Genomic DNA, 24,111 nt, shown 5'->3' on the forward strand with positions numbered 1-24,111 from the left:
GGCTGGCTCCTGCAGAATCATTTAGGTAATCCTGCATCATGCACCCAGCACCCTGGGAAAGTTTACAGCCAGATGTGGTGCTGCACTGCAGCCAATGGCACCCAAAGCCAGAGACGAACAGAGGAGCATGACTCTGTCTGACTGCTCTGCCATTGAGACAGATTTGACAAGTTCAGTGAGGCCAAAGCTCACCCTATTTAAACAGTTCTTTCTGCTACACACAACTTTCCAATTCTAGCACCACAGTGAAAGCACAAGTTAGGCAGGATACATTAGTTCCACCTACCTAGTACCATCTTTAGTTCAGCAGTAAATTGGGTGTACTGCTTCCAGATGACAGCTGTCTCTAGCATCACTATAGCCACATTTGCTATCTAACATCACAAATGCTGTCAGGCACAACCTAAGTACATATCCCAGGCTCCTTCTCCCTTTTTATAACATAGCCTCAGCCCCTACTCCCTGTCAAAATTCCTGCAGTTTGCTCGGATGTATGCCAGGCAACACAGTCCAGACAGCCAAGTACCTTTCTTGGAATGATAATTCTGGTCCCGACACTTTCCATTGGCTGAAATCACATAAAATTTAAGATGACTTAGTGGATCAGTATCACCTTTAAGCAGCTGAGGATCTCTTCAACAACCCTCTCTTAGTTTTTCACAATACCACTATTACCAGTTTCATGGATTGCCTGGGCTAACTCAGCCACTTACGTCCCCAATTAATAAAAGGTTGATTGCATTGCTTTGCTGCTGATTGCCACTAGCACCCTCAGTACCACTGACTTTATGCACAGGTCACAAGCTTAAGAAATCACCTGAGTTGCAATTTTTGACACCATGATATCAAATCACTTTTTTCCTAGTTTAAAACCAAGTTGTTTCTAATTAAAAATTAAAAAAATAAAAAAAAAATCCGCACATAGGTGTGTTTCAATCACAGAAATATATGTCACTTAAGAATGATGTCTGGGACTAAAGAACCATTTCTAACGATTTTCAGATACTTAAAATTCTGAGAAGGGTACAAGGAATAATGGTTGTTGGCTTAGCGCTGCCACATGCAAGTTCCATGAGTAAACATCTTCCTACTTTTATTAGTGGTGTGTAGCACCACATAAAAAGCAGCTATTTGACAGGCTTGCCAGCACCCAGCCTTTAAACCCTGGCAATCAAGTCTCAAAACTATGCTGTGTGCAGACTGTTACAAAATATAGAACATAAAATGCAAAGTTACTGATACACATCCGTCTGCCTTCCCTTCTTAAGTTGTGAGCCTTCGGGTTTTAAACTCCTCCGGATAAAAGCGTTTCAAACATAGTAATGACTACACGAGGTTGTGGAGGAAATCACCGAAGGCGCTTATGTGCTACCACTAGACGGGGTCAACACCAAATTGTTCTCAATAACAAAGTATTAAATCCATAGACGATTATTTTGCAGAACCAAAAAATTAATAATATTTCCGTTCAAAAAACAACTATTTCCATCTACCTTCTTACTAAATAACACTATTTGCTGCTCCACACACTCTGCAGAACAACAATTTGTTACTCAGCCCTTTTTGTTCTACAGTAGGGTCACGTTTAATTAAGAAAGGTAAAGGACTATGGTTAAGATGCACATACACGCTGCAACGTTTAAAGGGCAGTCTCTAAAGCTTTCCAAAGTTTGGTCTCATTTAATTCCGTCACTAAGTGCCAACTGAAGACACGAGACAGGGGCTGAGACGTGCTGCGGGGAACTGAGACAAACCGCTTCCCCGTGGGCCCTGACAGCGGCTGGCGGGGCCCAGGGCAGGGCTGGCTCTCCGCTCCCGGGCAGAGCCGCCGAGCCCCGGAGCCGCAGGCAGCGCAGGCCGCCGGGAGCGGGTGCGCAGCCCCGCCGGCCGCCGGCACGGGGCACCGGGCCGCCCGCTCCGGCCCAACGCCCCGGCCGCGCCCCGGCAGGTGCCGCCGCCTCCCGCCGGGTGCACGGCGGCGCGTCCCGGCCCTCCGCCCCGCCGCTCGGCAGCCGCGGAGCGCCCGCCGTGCTCGGCCGAGCGGAGGTGCGGCAGCGCGGGCAGGGCACGGGCGGTCCCCGGGGGCGGGCAAGGGGAACCGCGGCGCGGCTCCGGTCTGCAGCCTCACCATAGCTCTCTCCGGGGCCTGCGCGGCGGTCCGGCTGCTCGCCGCTCCCGCCGCGGGACCTCCTCTGTCGGCTCCGTCCGCCATTTTGAGAGCGAGGGACGCGGCCGGCGGCGCCGTCACGGCCCGGAAGGAGCCGCCGCCGTCACCGGGCGCTGCGCCCGCAGCCCGGGCCCGCCCCCGGCGCGCGCGCAGCCGCCCCGCGCGGGGCTCGGCAGCGCCGCCTGCGCCCGCGGGGCCGCGGCAAGGCCGGTGCGCGGGGCTGGTGTCGGTGCTGAGCGCGGGGTACGGGCAGGGAGCTCCTCTGCGGAGTCACGGAGTCTCAGAATCAGTTAGGCTGGAAAAGATCTCTGAGATCATCGAGTGCAAGCTGCGACCGAGCACCACCTTATCATCCAGCCCGTGGCACGGGTGTCATGTCCAGTCTTTCCTTAACCATCTTCAGGGACCATCTCCAGCTCCCTGGGCAGCCCGTTCTAATGTTTAATCACCCTTTCTGTGAAGAAATTCTTCCCTCATGAAAGGGACTATGTCCCCTTATCCTATTCCTAGCAAGATAATAGTGTAAGTAATTTCATCTGCACAGGTGCAAAGTCACACCGCTTCGGTGTGGCTCCCATATGGGCTAAGCAAAGGCAAAACTTTATTTCTTGGTGTAGGAGGCAACTATAGCTTCAGGCAAATGCCTGCTTGCAAGATCAAAAATTTTCCTGCACACCTTCCAATATCATATCGTAACTGTTTTGGGTACCTGGCAGGTTTGGCAGATTAGCACGTTTAGGATCTTGACTGATGTGCAACAGACATGGCTTATGCTTTGCTGGGAAGTTTTCCAGATTGTTGCAGTCCAGTTGTACAGTTCCCTGTGTTTGTGCCTTCCTAAGGCTGAAACAGGAAATAGGCCAATAGCCATAGCATTGGATATTGGAGTCCGTATCAAATGCCTGATATCTTGGATATCGGGAAGACTGCCTCCTCCCACTGTAGTCTTCCTGTTTGCCTCCAAGCAGCTTCTCCATGCTCCTCAGTTATGAGTATGGATGGGATTTACAGGTGATTTTTTCAGGTATATTCAATGATTTTTTTGTACTGCACCCAGCCACAGGTACTCTCAAAGTTCTTCTCTAACATCTTCAGAATATCTGAAGATCTCCTCTGCCATAGCTACCAGTCATCTTCATATTAGGAAATCCTTCAGAGCTGTTTATATTACTGAAATCTGTCTCTTGAAGTCACCATCACTGAGACAGGTTGAGGTATGAGGTGTAAAAAATACAAAGTAAATTTTGCCACGAGACACTTAACAATTTAATCTCATTCTGTCTGTCCCTATTGCTGATCTGTACCAAATCCTTTCCAACAGCACAGCTGACCGCTAACCAGAAGTGTTGTTTGCACAACAACCAAGTTTGGACCGTAATTACTGGAGTCCTCCACCTGTTTTGGCATCAACACTAGCAATTGTATAATCCAGCTTCCAATGTAGTTGAGCAAGAGAAGCGAGGCAGAATTCCAGGACTGCAACAAACCCAGTCAAGCGGCAGGAGGGCTGCCTGCAGCCCCTGTGCTGCAAGGCTAGCAGCTTGCCTGGCCACATCTTTTAGCTAACTATCACTGTGGGGTTGCTTTACTGTGGGACTTTCAGAAGTTATGATAATGTAAATCAACTGCTTTAATTGAACAAGACTTACTGCTAGACTTATTTTTAAAAATTATTATTTAAAAAAAAATTGGAACCCATATGTGCTGACAGCAAAGAAAGTGACAGCAAACCTCTTAAAAAACAAGTTAGCACCACTGTCCAGGTAGAAATGGCACAAAACACAAAGATCTCCATGGATACTACAGTAATAGTGGAAAGAAGAAGAATGAAACAGGAATTCAGATCAATTTTAATACAGACAAAATGCTTGACAGCCTTGCTAGAGCTAAAATAAAATGGTAGAGCTTCACGAAGAAAGTGAGCAAAGGCCAGTTTTCAAGATTACTCCTCAAGATTACCAGGACTGCTGATTGATATTTATTTAGAAACACTTCTTCAGGGCTTTTTTTTGGGGGGAAAAGTAGGCAAGTGAGATGAAAGGCAGCTGAAAAAAAAAAAGCAAACATACATGAAGTCCTGCAAAAGAGCAGCTAAATTATGAAGAACACCTAAAAAGACGTGTCTTATATTAATGCAGTCTAACTGATCTGAAAAATGTTTTTTCTTGATCAATCAACAGTAATCATTATCAATGCTAAAAATTTATTCTTTGTACTATGACAAATGTTATGAGAAAATATAATTGCAATTAAACAACATTGAATTAGAAACTTCTAATATCTGAAGTTGTTTGAGAATATTATATTAAATTTCAAAGTGACAGAAGCTTTTTCACCTAAATTCATACTTACGGGAAGAAAAAATCTCAATACTAAATGAGCAGCAGTTAGTAAACTGAGTTGATAGCAAAAAATAACTTAGCAATTATGAAACTGCAGTTGCTATAGCAAGGTTTAAAATGGTGTGTGTATATATATATAGTTAAAAAAAAAAAAAAAAAAAAAAAAAAAGAGAGAGAGAGAGTTCAAAATACCATAAAAATACTTCTGTCAGGAGCAAAATAGGTCAACTGCCTAGTTTCTTGCAGATAGAATTCTACTACCGTCAGGGGAAAAAGCGAAAGTTTACATGCTGTATTTGTAAGGAAGCAGGATGAGACACTGGTCCCTTCGTACGCCTGGGTTTCGTTCTGCTTTAACCTAGGCATTTCCAGGCAGCCCTGCGGCGGGAGAGCCGCGCTGCCCCGGCCTCGCGGGGTGAAACCTCCGGCGCAGGGGAGCGCCCGCCCCGGCCCCGCTGGAATCGCTCCCCCGGGCCGAGCGGGCCGAGCGCGGGGCGGCCGGGCCGCGGGAGGAGGACGCGGAAGTGCCGGGGCTGGCGGCGCGGGGCTGGCCCGGGGCGGGCGCGGTGGCGGCGCGGCGCAGGATGCTGGGGCTGGCGGCCGGGCTGCTGGCGGCGGCCGCCGTGGCGCTGCTGCTGGACTGGTACGGGCCGCCGGGGGCGCCGCCGGCGCCGGGGCAGCGCCGCCGCTGGGCCCCGCAGCCCGCGCCCGGGGCGGCCGCCGCCAGCCTGCTCTGGGTCGTGCAGGTGAGCGGGGCCGGGCGGGCGAGGGGCGGCCGAGCCGCGGGCGCAGCGGAGGAGCGCGGCCAAGCGCGGGTCACAGGTGTTTTGCCAGGCTGCGTGAAAGGTCGCGTTGAGGAATAGGTTCAGTGCCGGCAGCTCGATGTGCAGCTGCAGGGCGAGCTCTGGGCGGCGAAAGGCCGGGACCTGTCAAACCCTTTACAGAGCGAAGGGCACAGGGCACCGGGACCCTGAGCCGGCCGGAGTCCATGACCCCCAGAGCTGCGTGCTCTCAGACTGTGAGGGTACGAAAACCCGGGGATTCCTTTCTTTGGGGTCCTTCTCAGACCGAAGTGCCCAAGCCGAACTGTTATTTTGTCAATTAGTGCACCAAGATTAAATTGTTTTAATGATCCCGAAGTCTAAGACCCTGCTATGGGGCTGAGCTGGTAAAGCTTCCTTAAACCTGGTGTGACTGTGAGTGTGTGGGGTGTAGCTGTGAAGGGGCTCGGTCCCAGCTCAGGTGGTACAAGTGTGACTTGTACAGAGTGGCTCCTGGATGGCTGCACAGGGAAGTTTCCTTATCAGACAAGATGTGTGTAGTGGAAATGGGTAATTAAAAATCACCTAATTATTACGCTACCCCATATATTGCATCAGTACCTGATGCAGTATTATCTAGTATCCTGAGGAGAAATGCGGGCTCTGCCTATCCCTTTCCCCAACCAAAACCTCAGAAAAGTTGTGTGGCTTTACTGATTTATACAGTATAAGGTACTGTGCCAGTATTCAGAAGGTTAAATATAAAATCCAAGTTGACCTGGCATAGTCCTGGAAGCAAATTGTCATGTCTTAGTGCTTCTGTGGCCTCTTCTGACTCTTCTCCCCAGAGCATTCCCGAAGCACTTATTGTAGAGCTAGCCACAAAAGTGTTTACATATTTGTAGTTAATCTATGGCTGAGATGTCATGGAGATTGCTGTGCATTTCCTTCTAACAAATAGCTGCTTTTGATGTTTTGTTTTCATTCTCAATCTCAAGAACGCTTTGCCTGACTTTATTAGCTGCAGGCAATGCCCTTAGTGAACGAGCTGGCATGTATAAGTCTTTTGGCTCTCTCCAACTGTGGTGTAATTTTTTTTCAGTAATTTTTCCTCAAGTGACTTAAGGCTTGTTTTTACTGCAGAGTACATTTCAAGATACATGCTTGAATTAATGCAAGGAGAGCCCCTATCCTGAGCTGCTATCTTGTGAACAGTCAGATACAGCAGTATATAGCAGCTGCAGAGCTATACTGACAAGCAGCATGCACAGGCCCATGTTTCTCTTTCCATGTTCTCTCTCATTGTGTCACTTCAAGTGGAGTCTTCCCAAGGATAGGTCACAGCACAGCTAATTTGAGACTTGGCTTTACTTTCAAGTGGTTATGTTCTCTTTCAGACATGCCCTTTAACAGCTGCTTTATCATTGACCTAACTTGGAAACTAATCAAGCACCAAATCCAGCCTTGTGCCTGATGATGTTGTGGGAAACAGGCTCCAGGCTCCCTGGTGACTCCATAGGTCTAGCCTAGGTCACTGAATACAGCTCAAGATGGTCAGTTCTGCCCCCAGCAATTCCTGCCTTTTTTTTCTTCCCATACACAGGACTCTCTCTTCTTAAATGGGACTAAATCACAGTCTTTCTACTTTAATCTTCTATTAATGGCTTGTCCACCTTTATTGTAGCAGAATTTCCTTTCTTAATGCCAAATAGACTCTCTAGTTCAGTATTTGACAAACTTATAATTATTTCTCTCTTTCTGTCAGCTGAATGCATTATACTGTTGCTCCAGACCTTGTAATTCTCCCTTGTTGATGCCTGCCTCTCCTAAACCACATCTTGGCTAGATAAAGAATGTTGATTGTGATTTCTCCTCACCCCTAAAACTCTTCCAACCCATTTTAATGAAAGTCACTGCCTGTGATGCAATGAGAGGCCAAGTATCCACATCAGTCAGAGGGAGGGAAAAGGGCTTTCACCTACATTTTGGAAAGTAAATAAGAGCATTATAAGCTTTTCATCTTGCCCACTGTCTTTCTTCTTATTGGAATATCGTCTGAAATGATTTTAAAACTAAAAAAAAAAAAAGGAAGAAGCTCTGCTTCTGAGATCTTCATGGCTGTTAGTGATGGCAGAAACTTAGTCTCAGCTCTCAGAAGTCCCAGGACACTGTAACTCTTAGAAGTTGAACCTTTTTTTTTAAATCGTAAACTCATGGGGAAGAAAAGTGGGAAGGTCAGTGTAGGAAATCAGGCTTCCAAACCACTCTTGAAAAGAAGCAAAACAAGTTTGTCAATGATTGTCAATGATTAGATGAGGTTTGGTGTATCGAGGTAGTTTTGCTGCACCCATTGTTTGACACTAGTTCAAATGCATCAATGAAAGTGAAGATAAAGTTATATCTGAAAGCGTTTGCCTTTTTGAGCATGCAATTCTCATCTAGGCAAAAATTCCATGTCATTCCAAATGGGGAATTTTCCTAAGCAGAATTTAAAAACTGTATTCAGGTACTATTTTCTTCGTATACTGATGACTGAACAGGTAGAAGTAAATCATTTTTCCCCAAGATATTTTATCTATATTTTTCAAAACCTACAAGCTTTGCAAGAACAGAACATAAAAGTTTTATTAAACCGAAAGTTTTTATTAAACCGAACATAAAAGTTAATGTTTTTCTTTAAAGTGATTTTGTCAGATGGCCATGAGCACGTGCATATTGCTTTTTGAGCATGAAATAACATTTGTTTAAACCAAGGAGGACAATTAATTGATTGACTGAAGTAGAATGGAAAGAGGAATTGAAACCATTCCACAAGAGGTTTTTTTTTTCCACAGTACTGAATAGCCACAATGTAAAAAAATAGAAAAGTCATACTTTTCTTATTCTCCCCAAACGGCTCTTCTGATATGAGGGCTCTGACTGATTCAGAAATGAAGAGCACCTTTTATAGTTACATACAAGTCATATCATCATTTCTTGGGTAATCTTTGCCTTCTTGAAGGCACATGGAATGGGATCTGAACATACTCATTAGATCCATTAAAATGCTTGGATAGAGTGTTAAAAATCCTACTGGAAATGTCACACCAGGCACAAAATAAATTTTCAGTATATTTCAAGTTCTAGGTAGCTTTAACCTATTGCTTTGAAGAACTACTTTGTACTCTTACTTGCAGCAAAACCACTGTGTTGCACAGAAACTCAGAAGGGCAACAGGCCACTTGCAGTCATCACAATTTACTGTGGATACCTAAGTATTTCCTCATATTACTGTATGCCCTTAAAGGAATTTTCTTGATGTAAATGTGATTTTAGGGGTTAGAGTTGCAATATCACTTGCTTATTCTGCTTTTTTTCTCCCCTAGTCACCCACTTCTGTTTCTGCCTGTATCCCTTACACTGATATGAATGACTGTGACTGCTCTTACGTTGCATTCTTATGTATACTTGGCTTTATAGAACAACCTGGATAGCCATAACCCTCTACTTGGGACAGTGTTTCATTCTTGTCTTTTGCAGGTCTCTGATATTCATATCAGCAAATTTCGAGATCCCAAACGAGCTCCTGACTTTGAAAAATTCTGTTCTGAAACAATTGATGTAATTCAGCCAGCACTTGTTCTAGCAACAGGTAAGCAATTAAAAAGTGTGAATTTCCTGAATTTACTGACAAAGGAACAGCAAATTGGCAAAATTCTAGCATTTCAAGAGAGAACTTTAAACATTAAGGTATCTTAAGCAAGGGAACTGAAATTGCAGCTGAAGGGAGACTGCTAGAAGATGAAAACAATAACTTATCAACAAGAGAATTATTATTTTCTTCAGCATTCAGTTTCTTCAGTGAGTTTAGTGTGTTTTATGTATAACAGACACAATCACACAAGGTAGCTAATGATTTCCAGTAGGTGTTGCTGCATCTTAGTCCTTGCTAGCAGCTACCTTCCCTCTTGTCCTGGTCATGATTGTACATTCTTTGTGTTTGAAATTAACAGAAGTGAGCAATGTCTGTGGTTAGTCATTATGAGACAGTTCCTTGCTCAGAACAATCCCTGCTCATTTGTGTGAAATTCACCTGTGAACTAATGTAAAATTTTGTTGCTGGTTTCCATTTGAACATATCATAACAACAGAGGTGAAATAAGCCTTGCCACTTTATTTGACAGCTTGCTGTTGAAATAGTTTAAGTTTTGACAAGGAAATCGAAAAGACTTTGAGTCGTTACTGTATGCAAGGCTTTAGAATCTTAATGCTGGACCTGAAGTTTTGTTTCTACAGAGTTACTTATCTAATTAGTGAAAGTGCTGCAGTGGTGTGGTCAATAGATGTCTGATGAGGCTGCTGCATCTGCATTAGAAGGCATTTATCCTGTTGTTGTGGGCCAGATACAGGAACACGCAGATTGCACCCAGGCCTGCAGCCACTTACACTTGGAGGCAGGAATAGCATGCTTGTCTAGTTACAGTATTTGTATAAGCTGTGTATGCCTCTAGTTGTATCTCATCTTTTTACACTTTCAGGTGATCTGACAGATGCTAAGACAAGAGATAAACTGGGATCTGAGCAAGTAGAAGATGAGTGGAAAACCTACCAGTCAATCCTGAAGAGATCAAGGGTGATGGAAAAAACCAAGTGGATAGACATCAAAGGGAATCATGGTAAGAATAAAATGAAACATTTCTGTCCTTCTTGTGAGTGCAGATCACGGAATATAGATGTAAAGTGTTAGTACTCACTAGTGTCTTAGTACTTATGAATCAGGAGAAGGGCTTGCCATCCACATGTTTACTGAGGACATAGTTTACAAGCTCTCACTGGAGTTTTAGTACCAGTGAAGTAAGAGTCTTTTCCCTGGCAAATGGTAGAACATGACTTTAGACGTTAGTTTCCATGTCATTATTTTATATACCACATTATTTAATGGAGGAGCAAACTGTAACCTTACCATGTTGAAGAAATGGTTTCAATTTACTTTTTATAGACTTCCCCCTCACAGGTTTAAGTTGAAAAGGTATCACATGTCCAGCAGCTAAAGGAAGTTTGGTTTCTTTTGAATAGAAGGGAGTTATGGGAGTTAATACCCATCACTTGTCTCCACTCTGTAAGCATTCAAACACAAGTTGACAATCATGTAGGCTGTTACAGGAAGTTGCACTGGGGGGAAAAAAGTGCATGCTTTGTCATATATACCCAGAGAGGTGGAACTGTTGAAGTACAAACCTCCCGAAGCTGATGTCTGTTCTAGACACACTATTCTCTGATGCTATGCCTAATTTATTTTCCATAAATTAGTTAAGTCTTACTTATGGAGCATGCATCCAGTTGAAAAAAGCTTCTGAAAGGCTCTGTGGTTAAAATGGAGACAGGTTTAGCTTTTAGCTGCTAAATAACAATTTATATTCCCACCATGCCTTTATCTCTGAATTGAAACTTAAATGAGAAAACTGTTGCCATTTAACTGTATTGAGTATATAATGTCTCCTCTGCACAGTTAGACTGCTTGTCAATCATGGTTTTTTTTAAAAGTAGCTCTTCAGCACCTGCTGAGACTGCTTTATCTCAACATTATCTAGTTAGATACAGCAGGGGTGAATGATCAATATGATCTGAAAGTTTCCTTATTTCCTTTTTTTCTCCCTTACAGATTCATTCAACATTCCACGCCTGGATAGTGTTCAGAATTATTACAGGTACTTTTATTTACCATACAGATGCAGCTATATTCAAGGTCAAATTCACTAAACAATATTCTGTTTTCAGTTATCATATATATGCTTTTTCACTGACTTTCCTATAGGCCAGGATCATTCTACTATTCCTGCTGTCTTTTGCATTGCCAGTTAGTAGAGCAGAATCAATTGAGAAAATAGAGAATTCTTTGTGCAGATTTCTTATCTCTTATCCTTCTGTATTTTGTAATTACAAAAGTGTCTTAAATCTGTCAATGTCTACAAAATTACTAGTCACACTCTAGGAAAGAAAAGATGGAAGAGTGAAATGAATGTCTTTTCCAGTGGAAGATATGTATAATTCCCATCTAGCATAAAGTATCAAAAGCACTTCAATTTTTTAAGTCAGAAATAGTGAAATTACCTGTTATCAATGGAAGAAGAAAAAGCAATGTATGTTTGTCATAGCTACAAGTTTTCCTAACAGCAGTATTTCCATCTTATTTTGTTAGGAAATACTCAGCGTGGCGTAAAGATGGCTCTTTTCATTACATCCACACTACCTCTTTTGGGAACTATTCATTCATCTGTGTGGATGCCACACTCAGCCCAGGCCCTAAGAGACCCTATAACTTTTTTGGGATTTTAAACATGGTATTGTATAAGTCTTTGCATTCCATTTTGCTGGCTGTTCCATTTCTGTAGTGGTTTGCTTGGAGGTTTGGGATTTTTTAATATGAAAAATTGTTTGAAAGATTTGTGTTCATCTATAAGAGTGTTTACATTTTTATGTTTTAATGCACGTGAGACATTTACTTAGCAAAATGGATTTGTCACCTGCTTGTTTCAGAATCAAATGGCAGAGCTGTCTTTGATGGCAACAAAAAGTCTACACAGCAACCATACTATCTGGTTTGGCCATTACCCCACCTCAACAATCATCTCCCCATCCCCTGGAATACGAACACTTATGAGGTAAGATCTTATCCTGTATGTTTTTATCATGAAGTACATTCCCTGCCTGTCTTCACATGCTCATCTCTCACTTCCAGGTTTTCTGCAGTGATATTTCCTTCCTACCCAAATAATCACAATTCTTATGGTTTTTTTTCAGTTCTGCCACAGCCTATTTATGTGGACATCTCCATACAATGGGTGGGCTGATGCCAGTCTTGCACAGTCAACACCGTGGTGGCACTCTGGAACTGGAATTGGGAGACTGGATGGATAATAGGAGGTAAGTAAAGCCCATATGAGCAAATTACTGTATGAAGCCTACCTTGCTGTAGTGTGATTCCCTTTTATGCTGTGTGGTGGATTTGAAAGAGCCATGAGATCAGCCTGACTGGTTATTACTATAAATGCTTTTTAAAAAAGGGCCTTGTGTGTATGTTTGCGATTTTTTCCCCCATACCAACAGTATGCTAATAAATTAAATAATTTTTTATTAATTCTTGATACTTAAAAAGAAGACACCTAAATGTCTTTTTAGTATCTGTTTAGTATTCAAATGTAGAACAAATAAATTGTGATAAAATTCATCATCACTGCTTCAAAATATACGTGCTCTGCACTAACTGTTAGAATTCTTGACACAGAAATAGTCCACCTGAGAAATTTTACCGTACTAGCATATCAAAAAGTGTTTGATGCTGCATGGAGTGTATAGTAGTACATTAGCTTTTATTCTGCAGTAATCCAAAGAAAGACACTGGTATGAATACAGGAGAAGATCACACTGGGATTGTTGTCCTTAACTAGAGTACTACACAGACACTGTGGAAATGTATACTTGAGTTCTTTAGTGTAATGTTCATCCATCTGACTCATGCAAAATTCCATAGATCTTCATACTTGGAACTTCAAGTACTATTTCCATGATTTATAATAAAATTACCCTCATCACCTCATCAGAGGTAAGCAGCTGTACAGTTAATACAGCAGAGTTGGAAAATGTAAGATCAACTACAGAAGAGAATAAATGGAAAATAAAGCCAGGTTCTGTTTAGGAACTTGAGAAGCATGGGAATCAGCCTATTCACACAGCAGTTCATATTAACAAATTTTTTTCTTTTCATTATAGGTACCGGATCCTCGCGTTTGATCATGACCTCCTCAGCTTTGCAGATATTAACTTTGAAGAGTGGCCTGTCATTCTGATCACCAATCCCAAATCCTTCCTTTACAGCAGTTCTACTCATGAACCACTAGTCAAAATTCTGTATTCCACTCATATCAGGTATCCTGTAATGTCTTGATTTCATAATATTTAACTACATTTATATATATACACAAAAACTTTTTTTTAAATATGTGTCTACTGTTCTCAGAATTCACTTTTCTCTAAAAGATTGTTCCAGAGACCTCTCTTTGTATTATATCTCTGATAGAAAGATTGTGTAGTAGTAATTTATGTTGGTTTTATTTATGCAGTTATTTCCCCTAAAGTCAATTGAACTTTATGTAACCAAAGCTGATAAATTACTATATAATTAAAATAGATTCATATATAATCAATATGCATAGATTAATATGTAATCTGTGTTATTTATCTCACATGTTCACATTTTGTCTATGTATTTTCCTAAATGTTTTCTCTATTCATTTCAGACTTTTTAGCTTTTTATCTTTTCAATTCTACTTCCTTTATATGTTAAAACACTAGAAGACTCTGCCAATTTTCATATTCATTTTAAATCTCTCAATTTTTTCATTTTTAGCCTATTTAATTTTTACATTTATATTTAAAATTTTAGGCCCTTTTCAGCATTTTATATTTGCTGTAAGACTAATCTGCTTGAAATACTGCATACATAGGGTTACAATAAAAAGAAGTTTGTCTTTTCAGTTAGGGAGCACTATCCTACTAGGTGTCCTAATTACTTTCCAGTACTATTCAGAACCTTATCTGAACATTCTTATGATTGTATTAAATATATGAACTGGTAGAATTGCTCACCATAACTGTATGAAACTCTTTCATTTGACTAAAACATGCTCTGGAATGCCTTTCATATTACAGAAATGAAAGGAATTGTATGTTTTGACTCAGTATTTTGAGTCTGTATGAGTATCACTGTTTCTATGAATATAAGCACTGCCAAGTGACAATACATTTGTTGGTATATGAGATCTGTAATATCAGTCTTGCATTGCACTCCATTTGTTCTAAATGCAGTTACAAACTCTGAGAGGTTATATTCTGAATAGCAAAAAAAAAAAAAAAAGAAAGGAAAAAGGAAAAAACCCAACTCCCAACAACAAAGGATTTTAGAGAGAGAGAGCCTGGCAATTTTTTATGAGGCCATCTACAAGTGTTTGGTTATATGCCTCTATGTGCTGGAGGATGCATCTTGCTAACTTGTGTTAGCAAATGTTTTGAAGTAAGAGTTCTAGAATTATTTCTGCCAGGGCCTTACAATTTCTGCCACCTTTTTGTCTGTTCCACAGCCAGTTTTCTCTCCTGTTCTTTTGTGTAGTGCCATACAGAACTACCTTTTTTTTTAACTGTAGGAAAGAGCTACCATGTTAGCATTAGGCTACAGATATTTCACTGTTTTAATTTCTAAATCTTTTGAATTCTTTACTACAAGGCAGCTTAACCTTTAGGGACTTTCTCTTAAGGAAGTAATGACATGCTTGCAAGTCCTGTAACAAATTGTTTCTCTTGCTCTTTATTTACTCCTTAGAATTCTGGCATTCTCTCCTTCTGTCATTATCTCTGTCCAAGTCTACATAGATGGAGTTCACCTGGGGAATGCACATCACGTGTCTGGCCCTCTCTATGTGCTGAAGTGGAGCCCACAAAACTACAGTGAAGGATTCCATCACATAGATGTGACTGTCCAGGTAAGGTAACTGTTGGCATTCTTTGTATTGATTTTTCTTTTCTTGTCATGGCTTCTCTGTCAGCCTTCTGCCTCACATAACTAGCAACAAAATATGCAACAATTAATGATTGTCTGATTACAAAAACCAAAGGATTTAATAAAGAAATAAACATTGACAGCTAAGCACCAAGATATTCATAACGCTGCTGGGCTAAAGTAAGAAATATTATGTTTCATAAGGAGCAAAATAAGACAGGACAGAAGTGCAAATTTGAATTGAAATTGGCCAGAGATATCAAAAATTACAGGAAAGGGTTCTAAAGGTATATAAACAATAAGCAGAAACAGAAGGAAAATACTGGCCAGATGTTAAACAGAAGAGGTAAATTAGTCACCAACAACTCTGAAAAGGCAGAGGTTCTCAGCCTCTGTCTTTACAAGCAGTGTTGTACCTCAGGCCTTGGGAACAAGGAACAAGGTTGATGCAAACAGATACCCACTGTCAGTGAAGGAAGAGTTGGAGTAAGACGTGTCACAGGAGCTTGATCCTGACAATTTCCACTCCAGAGTGTTAAGAGTCCTGGTTGACATCTTTGAGAGGCCACTCTCCATAGTCTTGGAAAAGTCCTGGAGATCAGGGGGCATCCCAGAAGACTGGCAGAAAGATAACAACTCTCCTGCCTACAAGAAAGGCTTAAAGGAGGATCCAGAAAATTATAGGCCCATCAGTCTTACTTCAGTCCCTGGAAAAATTAGGAAACAAATCTTTGTGGGGGGCTATCTCAAGTCAGATGAAGCACATGACTGGGAAGAGCCAACACAGATTAACCAAAGGCAATTTGTGGGCCGAGAAGAATGTTACGGAGCTCATCAAGGAAAAGTGTAAGGACTTGCACCCTGGAAACCATAATCCAGGAGCACAGCACAGGCTGTGATCTGCCTGCTTTGGAGCAGCTTTGTGAAAAGAGACCTCAGTGTCATGGTGGACCACAAACTCTGTGAATGAACAGTGTGCTGGTGCGGCAGAGAAAATCTACTGGATGCCAGGGTGCATCCACAGGGCCATCACCAGCCAAGTTACTGCCTGCTCTACAGAGTGCTTGTCTGGCCACACCTGGAACACTGTGCTCAAACTGCTGAATAAATGAAAATAAACAATAAGTGTTTCTTTATCTATATGAGTTTATGGCAAATACACCAGAAATGAAGCACAATAAAATTTAAAAATATTTTAATATGGGCTATTACCTAGAATTGAACTTTCAGAAGACAACCTGGTGGGAGGGGAGGAGGGTCAGTAAACAGTCACAGTCTTCTATAAGTTGCTGAATCTCTTGACAGGCTCTTCTTCATATGTAGCACTTTCAGATTATGATTTTATAATCATCAATTTACTTGAAACTGCCAAATAGACTGTAAGTAATCCCTTGTAGGTAGAATTTAATACAGCAGTATGCCAGAGAAGCATGCATCAATTCTATCTTCCTAGAAAAGCTGCAATGATAATTAGGAACTTTAACTAGACAGTCTTTTGTACCTTTGCTCTGTAATTGCTCTCATTTTATATCAATCTAGGATGCTTCAGGAAGAATTGGCACACGGGGCCATTTATTTGGTATGGAAGAAAACCTGTCCCTTAGATTTGACTTTTGGTCATCTCTTATTCTTCTCACTGACCACTACGTTCTAGTAAGTACTTTCAGCAAAACAGCTGATACTCCATGTTGAATGCAGTAGGCATTTTCATAATTCCTAAAGGAATTAATAGATTTGAATGCAGTTTACTTTTTCCAGATATGACTTTTGTTGGAGTTCCAAAACATTTAAAACTTCTCAAATTACACACTTCAACCACTAATGTACAGCAATGGTTTACACAAACAGCTGACATCCTGGATTTAGTCCAAATTATCCATTTTTGGGCATAAGTATACCCACAGTTTGTGCACGCAAGAAATTGAAAAGGAGCTACTAGAGATAGTAGAAAAAGGAAACATTAAACTGAAGAGAAATTCACTGTGCACTGTTGCAATATGTTTTCTGGAAAAAATGCTGCAAATATTCTCACTGTCAGCTGCTGATATTATAACTAGCTCCTTATAACAAGTGGAGGGCAAAATCCCCATCAGCTAATAAGTTCCAGGTCATATCCAGATGTGTCACAGCTCAGTACATGTAAAGAAGGATGTCATGTCTTAGTAGTTTAGGTGCACTTCTAGAACTACATAAGAAAGTCTATATGACTGTAGTTCTTATCATAATTGACTCAAAAATTTTAACTTTGTTTTGTTAATCAGTCACACATTCTACATCATGTCTTGAACTGCATTTCTCCTCAGAACAGTGGTTAGATAATGTTTTGCCTTTAAAGTGTTTTCAATTTATGTGTTCCATTTTTCAATGGATGTGTTTACAAATACTTTTTATTAAAGATCCAGGTCTATTGCTTTCATCCATTCAGCAAAATTCAAGTCAGTACAATACAAATCCAACAGCTTAGAAACTTAAGTTTCCTTTTTACTCTTCAGTTCAATGACACCAACAAGCTTTGAGTATGTGTTTCAAATAGAATCTTTGTACCATTCTATCAGTGTCCATAAGGCATGCTCCAAGGCTGCTATTATCCAAGGGCTGGCTTACAGTCAAAATTGTCTTTTCAGGCTCGAGTGCTCTTTGGACTGATTGTGCTGATTCAGATTACCTTGCTTGTTGTTTTCCGACACCTTCAAAAACCATCACTCAAAGGTAGGAACCATTGTTTACTTGTGGTGTTTAGTAGATCTGTTTTCCCCTAAACTTTTTACTGTTGACCTGTGTGCTAACAATATGTAAGTAATTGTGCTGCTAATCACCATATGCATTTTACATCTGCTACTGTGGGGTTTGATTGGTTTCTCAGAAGCTGCTGTTTTGCCTTTAAGAGAACCTGGAAAACCTCTAATATATCAAATGAAGTAAACAAGAAATTTGAGCGGGTCTCTTTGTTTAAACCAAAATTAAGTAGATTGAAGTCCAAGGTTTCATTTTACTTTTCTCACTGAAGAATCCAGTACATAGGGAAAATAATGTTTTGGTTTGTATTAGTTCTGTATGTGTGCTTGTTTCACTACAGTTGTCACAGAATTATCTCTTGTCTGAGTGGAGAAACAGATTTCCTTTTGCAAAGACAGTATTTGTTAACTTTTGCAAAGAACATGAAAAGGATTGGGTTTTTCTCAAAATAATATTAAGGCCATTTCTGTCATAAATTGATACTTTGTTTGTGATAGATCTTGTAAATGAAAATTGTTACTATTAAGCTCTTGGCATTTATCCTTTAAGCAATCATTTGAACCACACCTTACTAATGAAATTTTTCTGGAAGCCACCTCCCTTCCTATCATGTCAGTGTTTGTCCCTTCCTTTATACTCCTACGTGATTTATACTCCTAATCATGTAGCATCCTGAGGTAACTACAGCAACTGCTTACATAGAAAAAGATCAGATTTTCAGTAGCCTTTATGGAACTCAGCAGCTAAATATTAAAAAACCTGACTCTGTGGTCAGCTAGGTCCATGTGGACCATGACAAATGTTTGACAAATCAGTAAACAAATTTGTTAAAGCTGTTGATTTCCAAAGGTGAAGCTTGCCCTCTGGGGGTTATTTCTTTGTGAGAAGGCCACATAATAGGTGTAAGGCGACAAACTAACTCTTCAGGAAGCCTCTCGATCTGTGAATAGTCTGCTTCAGTTAGAGAGCTAATACTACTTTTTTCTGCTAACACCACACACTTGTCAGAATAATGTCATTTTAATGCCTAGCCTTAATTTTGAGTTGCTATCAGATCTCACTAAGGTAGATTTAATCAAAGGAAATCCAATTAATCTAGTCCATGCTGACCTGCCTTTCTGGGTTTGCAGAGTTATTGTTTTGATTCTCTTACTTTTCATTTAATACATACTTTCTCCATGTTTTTCATTCTAGCTAACTTCATTTTCTGGGTATAGAATGGTCGTTCAGTATAATTTACATACAGTAAGTGTATTCCTTTAGAATGGCAGGTTCCTCTGCTGTTTTGAATATAGATTGTTATATTTATTGATTTTTTACTTTCAATTATCACAGTAATAATAATGCATTTCTCTGCATTTTTCTGCAGACATACCAAATATTATTTTTATATTCCTTATTTAAAAGAATGAGTAAATAATGTGCAGATTTCTTTCAGAAAGACCAGTATTATACATACATATATATCTGGGGAGGTGGTGCAAACTGAATTAAGTGTATTTTTCTTAAATGTTGTCTCTGTTTAGAAAAGCCAGGATTACTTACTCTGACTTCGTATTCTCTTCATGTCTTCAGTAAAACGAACACCTTTTATTACTCAGTTCTGGTTCTGAATTTATATACCATTCTGGGTAAGTAGCCTAGAGTACTGGAGGACATAAATTAGTATTCTGAAATTACACATTAGATCCCAATGAAAATTAAGAATTATAATATCTTGGAGAATGGGGAAAATCTACTTAAGTTACAAAATCTATGTAGAACTTCAAAATTTAATGTCCAAAGAGACTAAAGGTTTATCTGTAAAAGCCTAACTTAGAAGCCCTGAATTAATAAAACACTTAGATTGTTAAATTACTCTGAAAGTGAAATCAATATTTTTAAATTTAGTTTGGTTTTCACTTATTTTTTGATTGTTAGCATCAGAGCTAACAATCTAAGCTTATTCTCCTCTGATAAAATGTTACTGAAATAGCTATTTTCTTGTTAGTCAGTGTGGTATGCATAACACAGGGCAGCCTGCCTATTTTAATTTCTGTGCAGAGCCAGGCTGGAATTGTTTGTGGCAACATTTTTCATATATCTTACTGTAATTCTGGGGAAAAGCTACTCTTTGAAAGGATCCACCTTTTTGCCTCTGTCATAAGGAAGATATTATATGTGGTGTTGAAAATTGTCACAGAGAAACTAATTGAAAAGTATTTTCATTGCATGCCACAATCCCTTGTCATACTGTAGTATTTTCACACCAGACTGCTGTTTTCAGAGTATGAAAACATGAGGCTTATTACTGTGGACAAGCAATAGGGAAGTTTCAGGGTACAAAGGGCTGTATGGGAAAGGGCTGTGTCTCTCTTGTGTTTCCTGATGGTGATGTTTGGTTTCCTCTCTTGCAGGACCATGGTTTGTAGGTGAACTGATTGATGGCCAGATGGGGGCATGTTTTTCCTTTGGGGTGTTTGTTGGTGGTTCCTTCTTACAGGGCAGTATGACATTTGTGGTTGGGATTTTACAGGTGAGTATTTATAAAATAAAGGCTAAAAAACAGCTTTTTTTTCTCAGGGACTTTTTCTTTAATTTATTTTTAATAGTTTTATAAAGAAAGGAGTCTTGGAAGTAGAGAGATTAATGACCATTCCTGACTACAAGAGGACTTTCTTACCTCTCTGCAGATTTAAAGGGCAGAAGCGAAGGAGGTTGTGCATTATTTTCATAAACTTCTATTTTTCTCTAATAAAATGATGTTGCTTTGGACTCCCTGGGTATCTGGATTAGAGGCTGTCTCTACAGATTTACAACTCTAAATTTTCTATACATTTTCTGTTTTGCCCTTGGCTCACACACAGTGATAAAGCAAAAAATCTGAGTGGCCAGGGCAGCCTTTACAGCCTTAATAACCCTTCAGATCAGTAGGTGTCACTCTCTAAGCACACATGAGTCCAGTTTTCCCAGGAGTGATTTCCCCATTAATCTGAAAGACAAGGTGTCATTCCTTGGCATTTAGGATAGAGGAGCAAACCAGCATTGCCTCCTTCATGGTGTTTCCCTTGTACAGTGACACCACAGTGGCCTGGGTCAGAGTTAAGCTGACATACAGATCGTCTTTGCTAATTTTTCACTAAGTTCTGCTCCCTGAATCAGTTCCAGGAAATGTCAGATGCATGTTAGTGCCTCTTACTGCAAGGGGATGGGCAGGAATGCTTGCCCTGGGACTCAGGCACAGGTAGTGGCAGCTATATCAGCTGCAGGGTCTTGGAGGTGCATCCTGAGATTCCACCTCTGGGAACTGTAGCCATCCCTTAGAATGGAACAGCTTTATCTGTGCGTATATTTTTAAGCCTTCATAGATTGCTCATTGTCTTATTTTTCTTTGCTCTTCCTTCCAGATGATGTTTTTCAACCTGCCATTGATGGCCTATCTGTGCTGGTGCCTGTTGCTGCGGTGCCAGGGCCACAGCTTCCGTTCCCACATCCGTCACGTCCGACGCTGCATGCCTGTGCTCGTTCACCTGGCAATGGCCCTGCTCCTGGCCTGGCAGGTCTATTCCTGCTATTTCCTGCAGCGAACATACGGCACCTTGGCGTTCTTTCTCTCCCCAATGAGAACGTGGCTGGTGGCACTGACCGCAGCTCTCATTTATAAAACCTGGACGCTGAAATCATCAGAGCTCAGAACTTACATAACAGAGATAAAAAACTGTCAAAGCTCCTGAAGTACAGTATAAGTACTCCAAGTTCTGTCTTAAAAACTGTCTAGGTACAACCTTACCATTTTGTGATGCTGGAATTCCATACACCCCAACCATTAGGTGGTAAGACCCAAAGCTGCAACCGCACTGCTACAGAACTGCATTAAATAGTAAATGTACAATATCTTGTACACACTTTTCTTGTATTATACAACATACTGTATAATACATGTAGTACAGTTATGCATTATACATCAATACAGTAGGCTGTGTAACAATCTCATAAATGAGAATTCTTTTGTGATACAGAGATAGATATGGCTCACAAATGGAAATGTTTACCTGTAGTATTCCTACTGTGAATGAAAAAATACTTTAAATTAATTCTTGATTTTTATAATGCTGAAAAAAGTGAGCATAGAACTTGATGAGCTTCTGGATTTATGCTTAATTTGATTTTTATTTCAGGGTTGACATGTGTTTTTACAAGACTAGACCAGATGTCTTTATGAAGTAATAGTGATTGCAAAGGCACTGTAGTGGCCTTCACAGTCAGAGTCCTATGCCCATACATATTTTCAGTTCATAATGCTGTATACAAGCAGATTATAGGCTGTAAGGTGTGTATTTGTATTTGTGTTCATGTTTACCTGAGCTGTGGTCTATAGCTCTTGCCCTGGGAGTGATGGCTAACTAACAAGCTTGCTCTCTGGAAGGAAGGAGTTTCATTTTTCACTACTGAAGCTGCCAGTCCTCCCACCCATGGCTGGTGAAAGGACAATGAATTATCAGTGGTGCTGGAGTTTTCAGCTTCAAAGCAAAGAATGGAGATAATGTCCTCAGGATGGGAGAGGCTGAAGGAATAATATGGTCTAATGCCTATAAAGTCTGTAATTTCTGTTTTTCTGGGTCTCAGCTGTGTCTCTGGGTCTCAGCCAAATGCACCAAAGAGTGACCTAAAAAAACTCATTTCTTTGTTTTCATTTTTCTCTAAGTCCAAAAATGATAGAACAGTTAGTTACATTACTGAAGAATGCAATGATTCAGAGCCAAGAAAGCTGAGGTGCCTTGATCTGTAAAGAACACTGCCTTGCTCCACAAAAGACCTGCTGTGAGTGAAACATTTAAAATACTTTAGGTAATTTTACAGTAACTTATTTATGGCTCCTCGAGAAAAAAGAGGGCTAATTTATTTGTGGTCCCTTTGGAAAAAAACAGCATTGACTGTAGAACACGTAGGAAAATAAACTGGAAGAAAATATTGACTATGACAAGGACTTTTGTTATTTCTAACAGGTGACAGTTTTCCTATTCCTTAATTTCTGTTCTTTGGTGATACAGAAAAATAGTAATGTAACACTAATAATAATGTGATGTCTTCAATGTAATAGGAAAAAGAGAGAAAGAACACCAATTTACATGAGTTAAATACACTGTTAAGAGAATAAAGAATGTTGTTTGTTGCTACCAAAGTTTTTTTTGCAAAGCTGTTAAAAAATCAGAGACAGAGTGCAAAATTTGTGAGATACAATACTGAAAAATTGATAATGACATTTCACTATTGAATTACTTCTATGTGATTAGAGAGAATAAGTGGCAATAAAATACTTCATATCTTTTGACTTGTTCCTATTGTTAAATATAATGTTACCCAATACTTTTACCCTTAGCTGGCCTCTGCAATAGTCTCTGCACTGCATACCACTTGAACCCACTGATTGATTAAGCCCCCACACTGAGCATTCATGCGTGGCTTATGTGGAGGCTGATTTTTTTTTAAGAAGAAAGAGGAATAAAAGTGCACTTACCAATCTAGAAAACTACGGGAGTCCAGGAAAAAGCTGACACACGACCCCCTTTGGCTTCTTCAAACACTTCTCTGGGATGTTGCACACCCCGGCACTGGAGAGGTGCACACTGTAGACCTGTCCCATCTGATTCGCTGCTGCTGGGACAGCAGGAAGATCCGGCTCTGTGGCTGTGTCACCAAAACTCCTGTTGTTCCAGCTATGGGCTCTCTCACCAGGTGTGCAAGAAGCCGATGGACACAGAGTTGAGAGGTGCATTTCCTGTGTGCAGAGTGGGTGCTGAGCGGTGGATCCGCACAGCCGGCACACCTGCAGTGCTAGTACCCATTTTTATCTATCCCAGCCTCTGGAACAGCAGCATTCCCCCTGCAGTCATTGGCTATACATTTCCTTGCCTTCACTTAAAGGCACACTACTCATTTATTTTGCCAGCCATGCTCTAGGGGAAAGTGGCTGATGGGATTATATTTTACTATAACAATAACTAAAGGTTAGCCCAAAAGTCAAGCAAACCTCTTCTTTGGCCTTATCAGACAGTTGTTCCTGAGTTACGTCCTTGTTTACTGGATTTATAGAGCCATCCTCCTCTGCTTTGCACTCATTTTGCAGATTTATGGAGTCATCTCACTTCTCCTCACTGGAGCCTTGTTTCTTGGTTCCTGCTGGCTATCTTGCAGAGAATAGAGTCTGTTGCACATACAGCACTCTTATCATTGCTCTACCCAGACCAGAGGACTGTAGCAAAACTAAATTTCAATACTTTTTATCTTACTACTTGAATCTATACTTATGGTTGCAAAATTCTGTGTTAGTGTGGCTAAAACATCATGTCTCACTTCTGCTTCTTTCTGTGCTTTTCCTGAAGACTTCTGAGTTGTCTCACAAGTATTTTCTCAATTTGAAGCTTATTCCAGCTGCTGCTACCATTTCTAGTTGTGGGATAATGCCACCTGTCTGTGATCTTCTTTTGTCCCCTGGTAGTCTATTTATGGATTATATAAGTATTTCCCACTGTGAAGAGAAGCCAGTAAAGAAAAGCGTAATATAGCAAAAGAGAAGAGCAATGTTAGAAACAG

The 24,111-nt window shown here is 40.6% G+C and overlaps 2 protein-coding genes across 3 annotated transcripts in view; one reads left to right on the forward strand and one right to left on the reverse strand.

The window, feature by feature from the left end:
- Positions 1-2,312, reverse strand: part of UBR1 (ubiquitin protein ligase E3 component n-recognin 1) — a 59,169-nt gene extending 56,857 nt beyond the window's left edge. Inside the window, exon 1 of the mRNA XM_056492539.1 lies at positions 2,129-2,312. The gene's annotated coding sequence lies outside the window, so the exon portion shown is untranslated. The remainder of the gene's footprint in view (positions 1-2,128) is intronic.
- A 2,602-nt stretch (positions 2,313-4,914) lies between these two features.
- Positions 4,915-22,847, forward strand: TMEM62 (transmembrane protein 62). Of its 2 annotated transcripts, none has more exons than XM_056493445.1 (14): positions 4,915-5,255; positions 8,790-8,901; positions 9,788-9,925; positions 10,912-10,957; positions 11,449-11,590; positions 11,787-11,911; positions 12,051-12,173; positions 13,020-13,175; positions 14,626-14,785; positions 16,342-16,455; positions 17,427-17,511; positions 19,065-19,169; positions 19,935-20,053; positions 20,925-22,847. In XM_056493445.1, exons 1-14 carry the CDS (start codon positions 5,094-5,096, stop codon positions 21,249-21,251), a joined length of 1,914 nt encoding a protein of 637 aa, XP_056349420.1. In that variant the 5' UTR covers positions 4,915-5,093; the 3' UTR covers positions 21,252-22,847. The 2 variants fall into 2 exon arrangements, with proteins under 2 accessions (XP_056349420.1, XP_056349422.1); XM_056493447.1 differs by lacking the exon at positions 4,915-5,255 and adding an exon at positions 6,801-6,823.
- Positions 22,848-24,111: the final 1,264 nt, after the last annotated feature.

The sequence above is a fragment of the Oenanthe melanoleuca genome, chromosome 5 (genome assembly GCF_029582105.1).
Source record: "Oenanthe melanoleuca isolate GR-GAL-2019-014 chromosome 5, OMel1.0, whole genome shotgun sequence".
In the NCBI taxonomy this organism is placed as follows: Eukaryota; Metazoa; Chordata; class Aves; order Passeriformes; family Muscicapidae; genus Oenanthe; species Oenanthe melanoleuca.

Excerpts from the sequence above, each read along its gene's own strand:
- TMEM62 (XM_056493445.1), top strand. The coding sequence starts at position 5,094 with ATGCTGGGGCTGGCGGCCGGGCTGCTGGCGGCGGCCGCCGTGGCGCTG. Across the intron at positions 12,174-13,019 it reads GACTGGATGGATAATAGGAG|GTACCGGATCCTCGCGTTTG; the intron begins GTAAGTAAAGCC and ends TTTTCATTATAG. Across the intron at positions 17,512-19,064 it reads TCAAAAACCATCACTCAAAG|AAAAGCCAGGATTACTTACT; the intron begins GTAGGAACCATT and ends GTCTCTGTTTAG.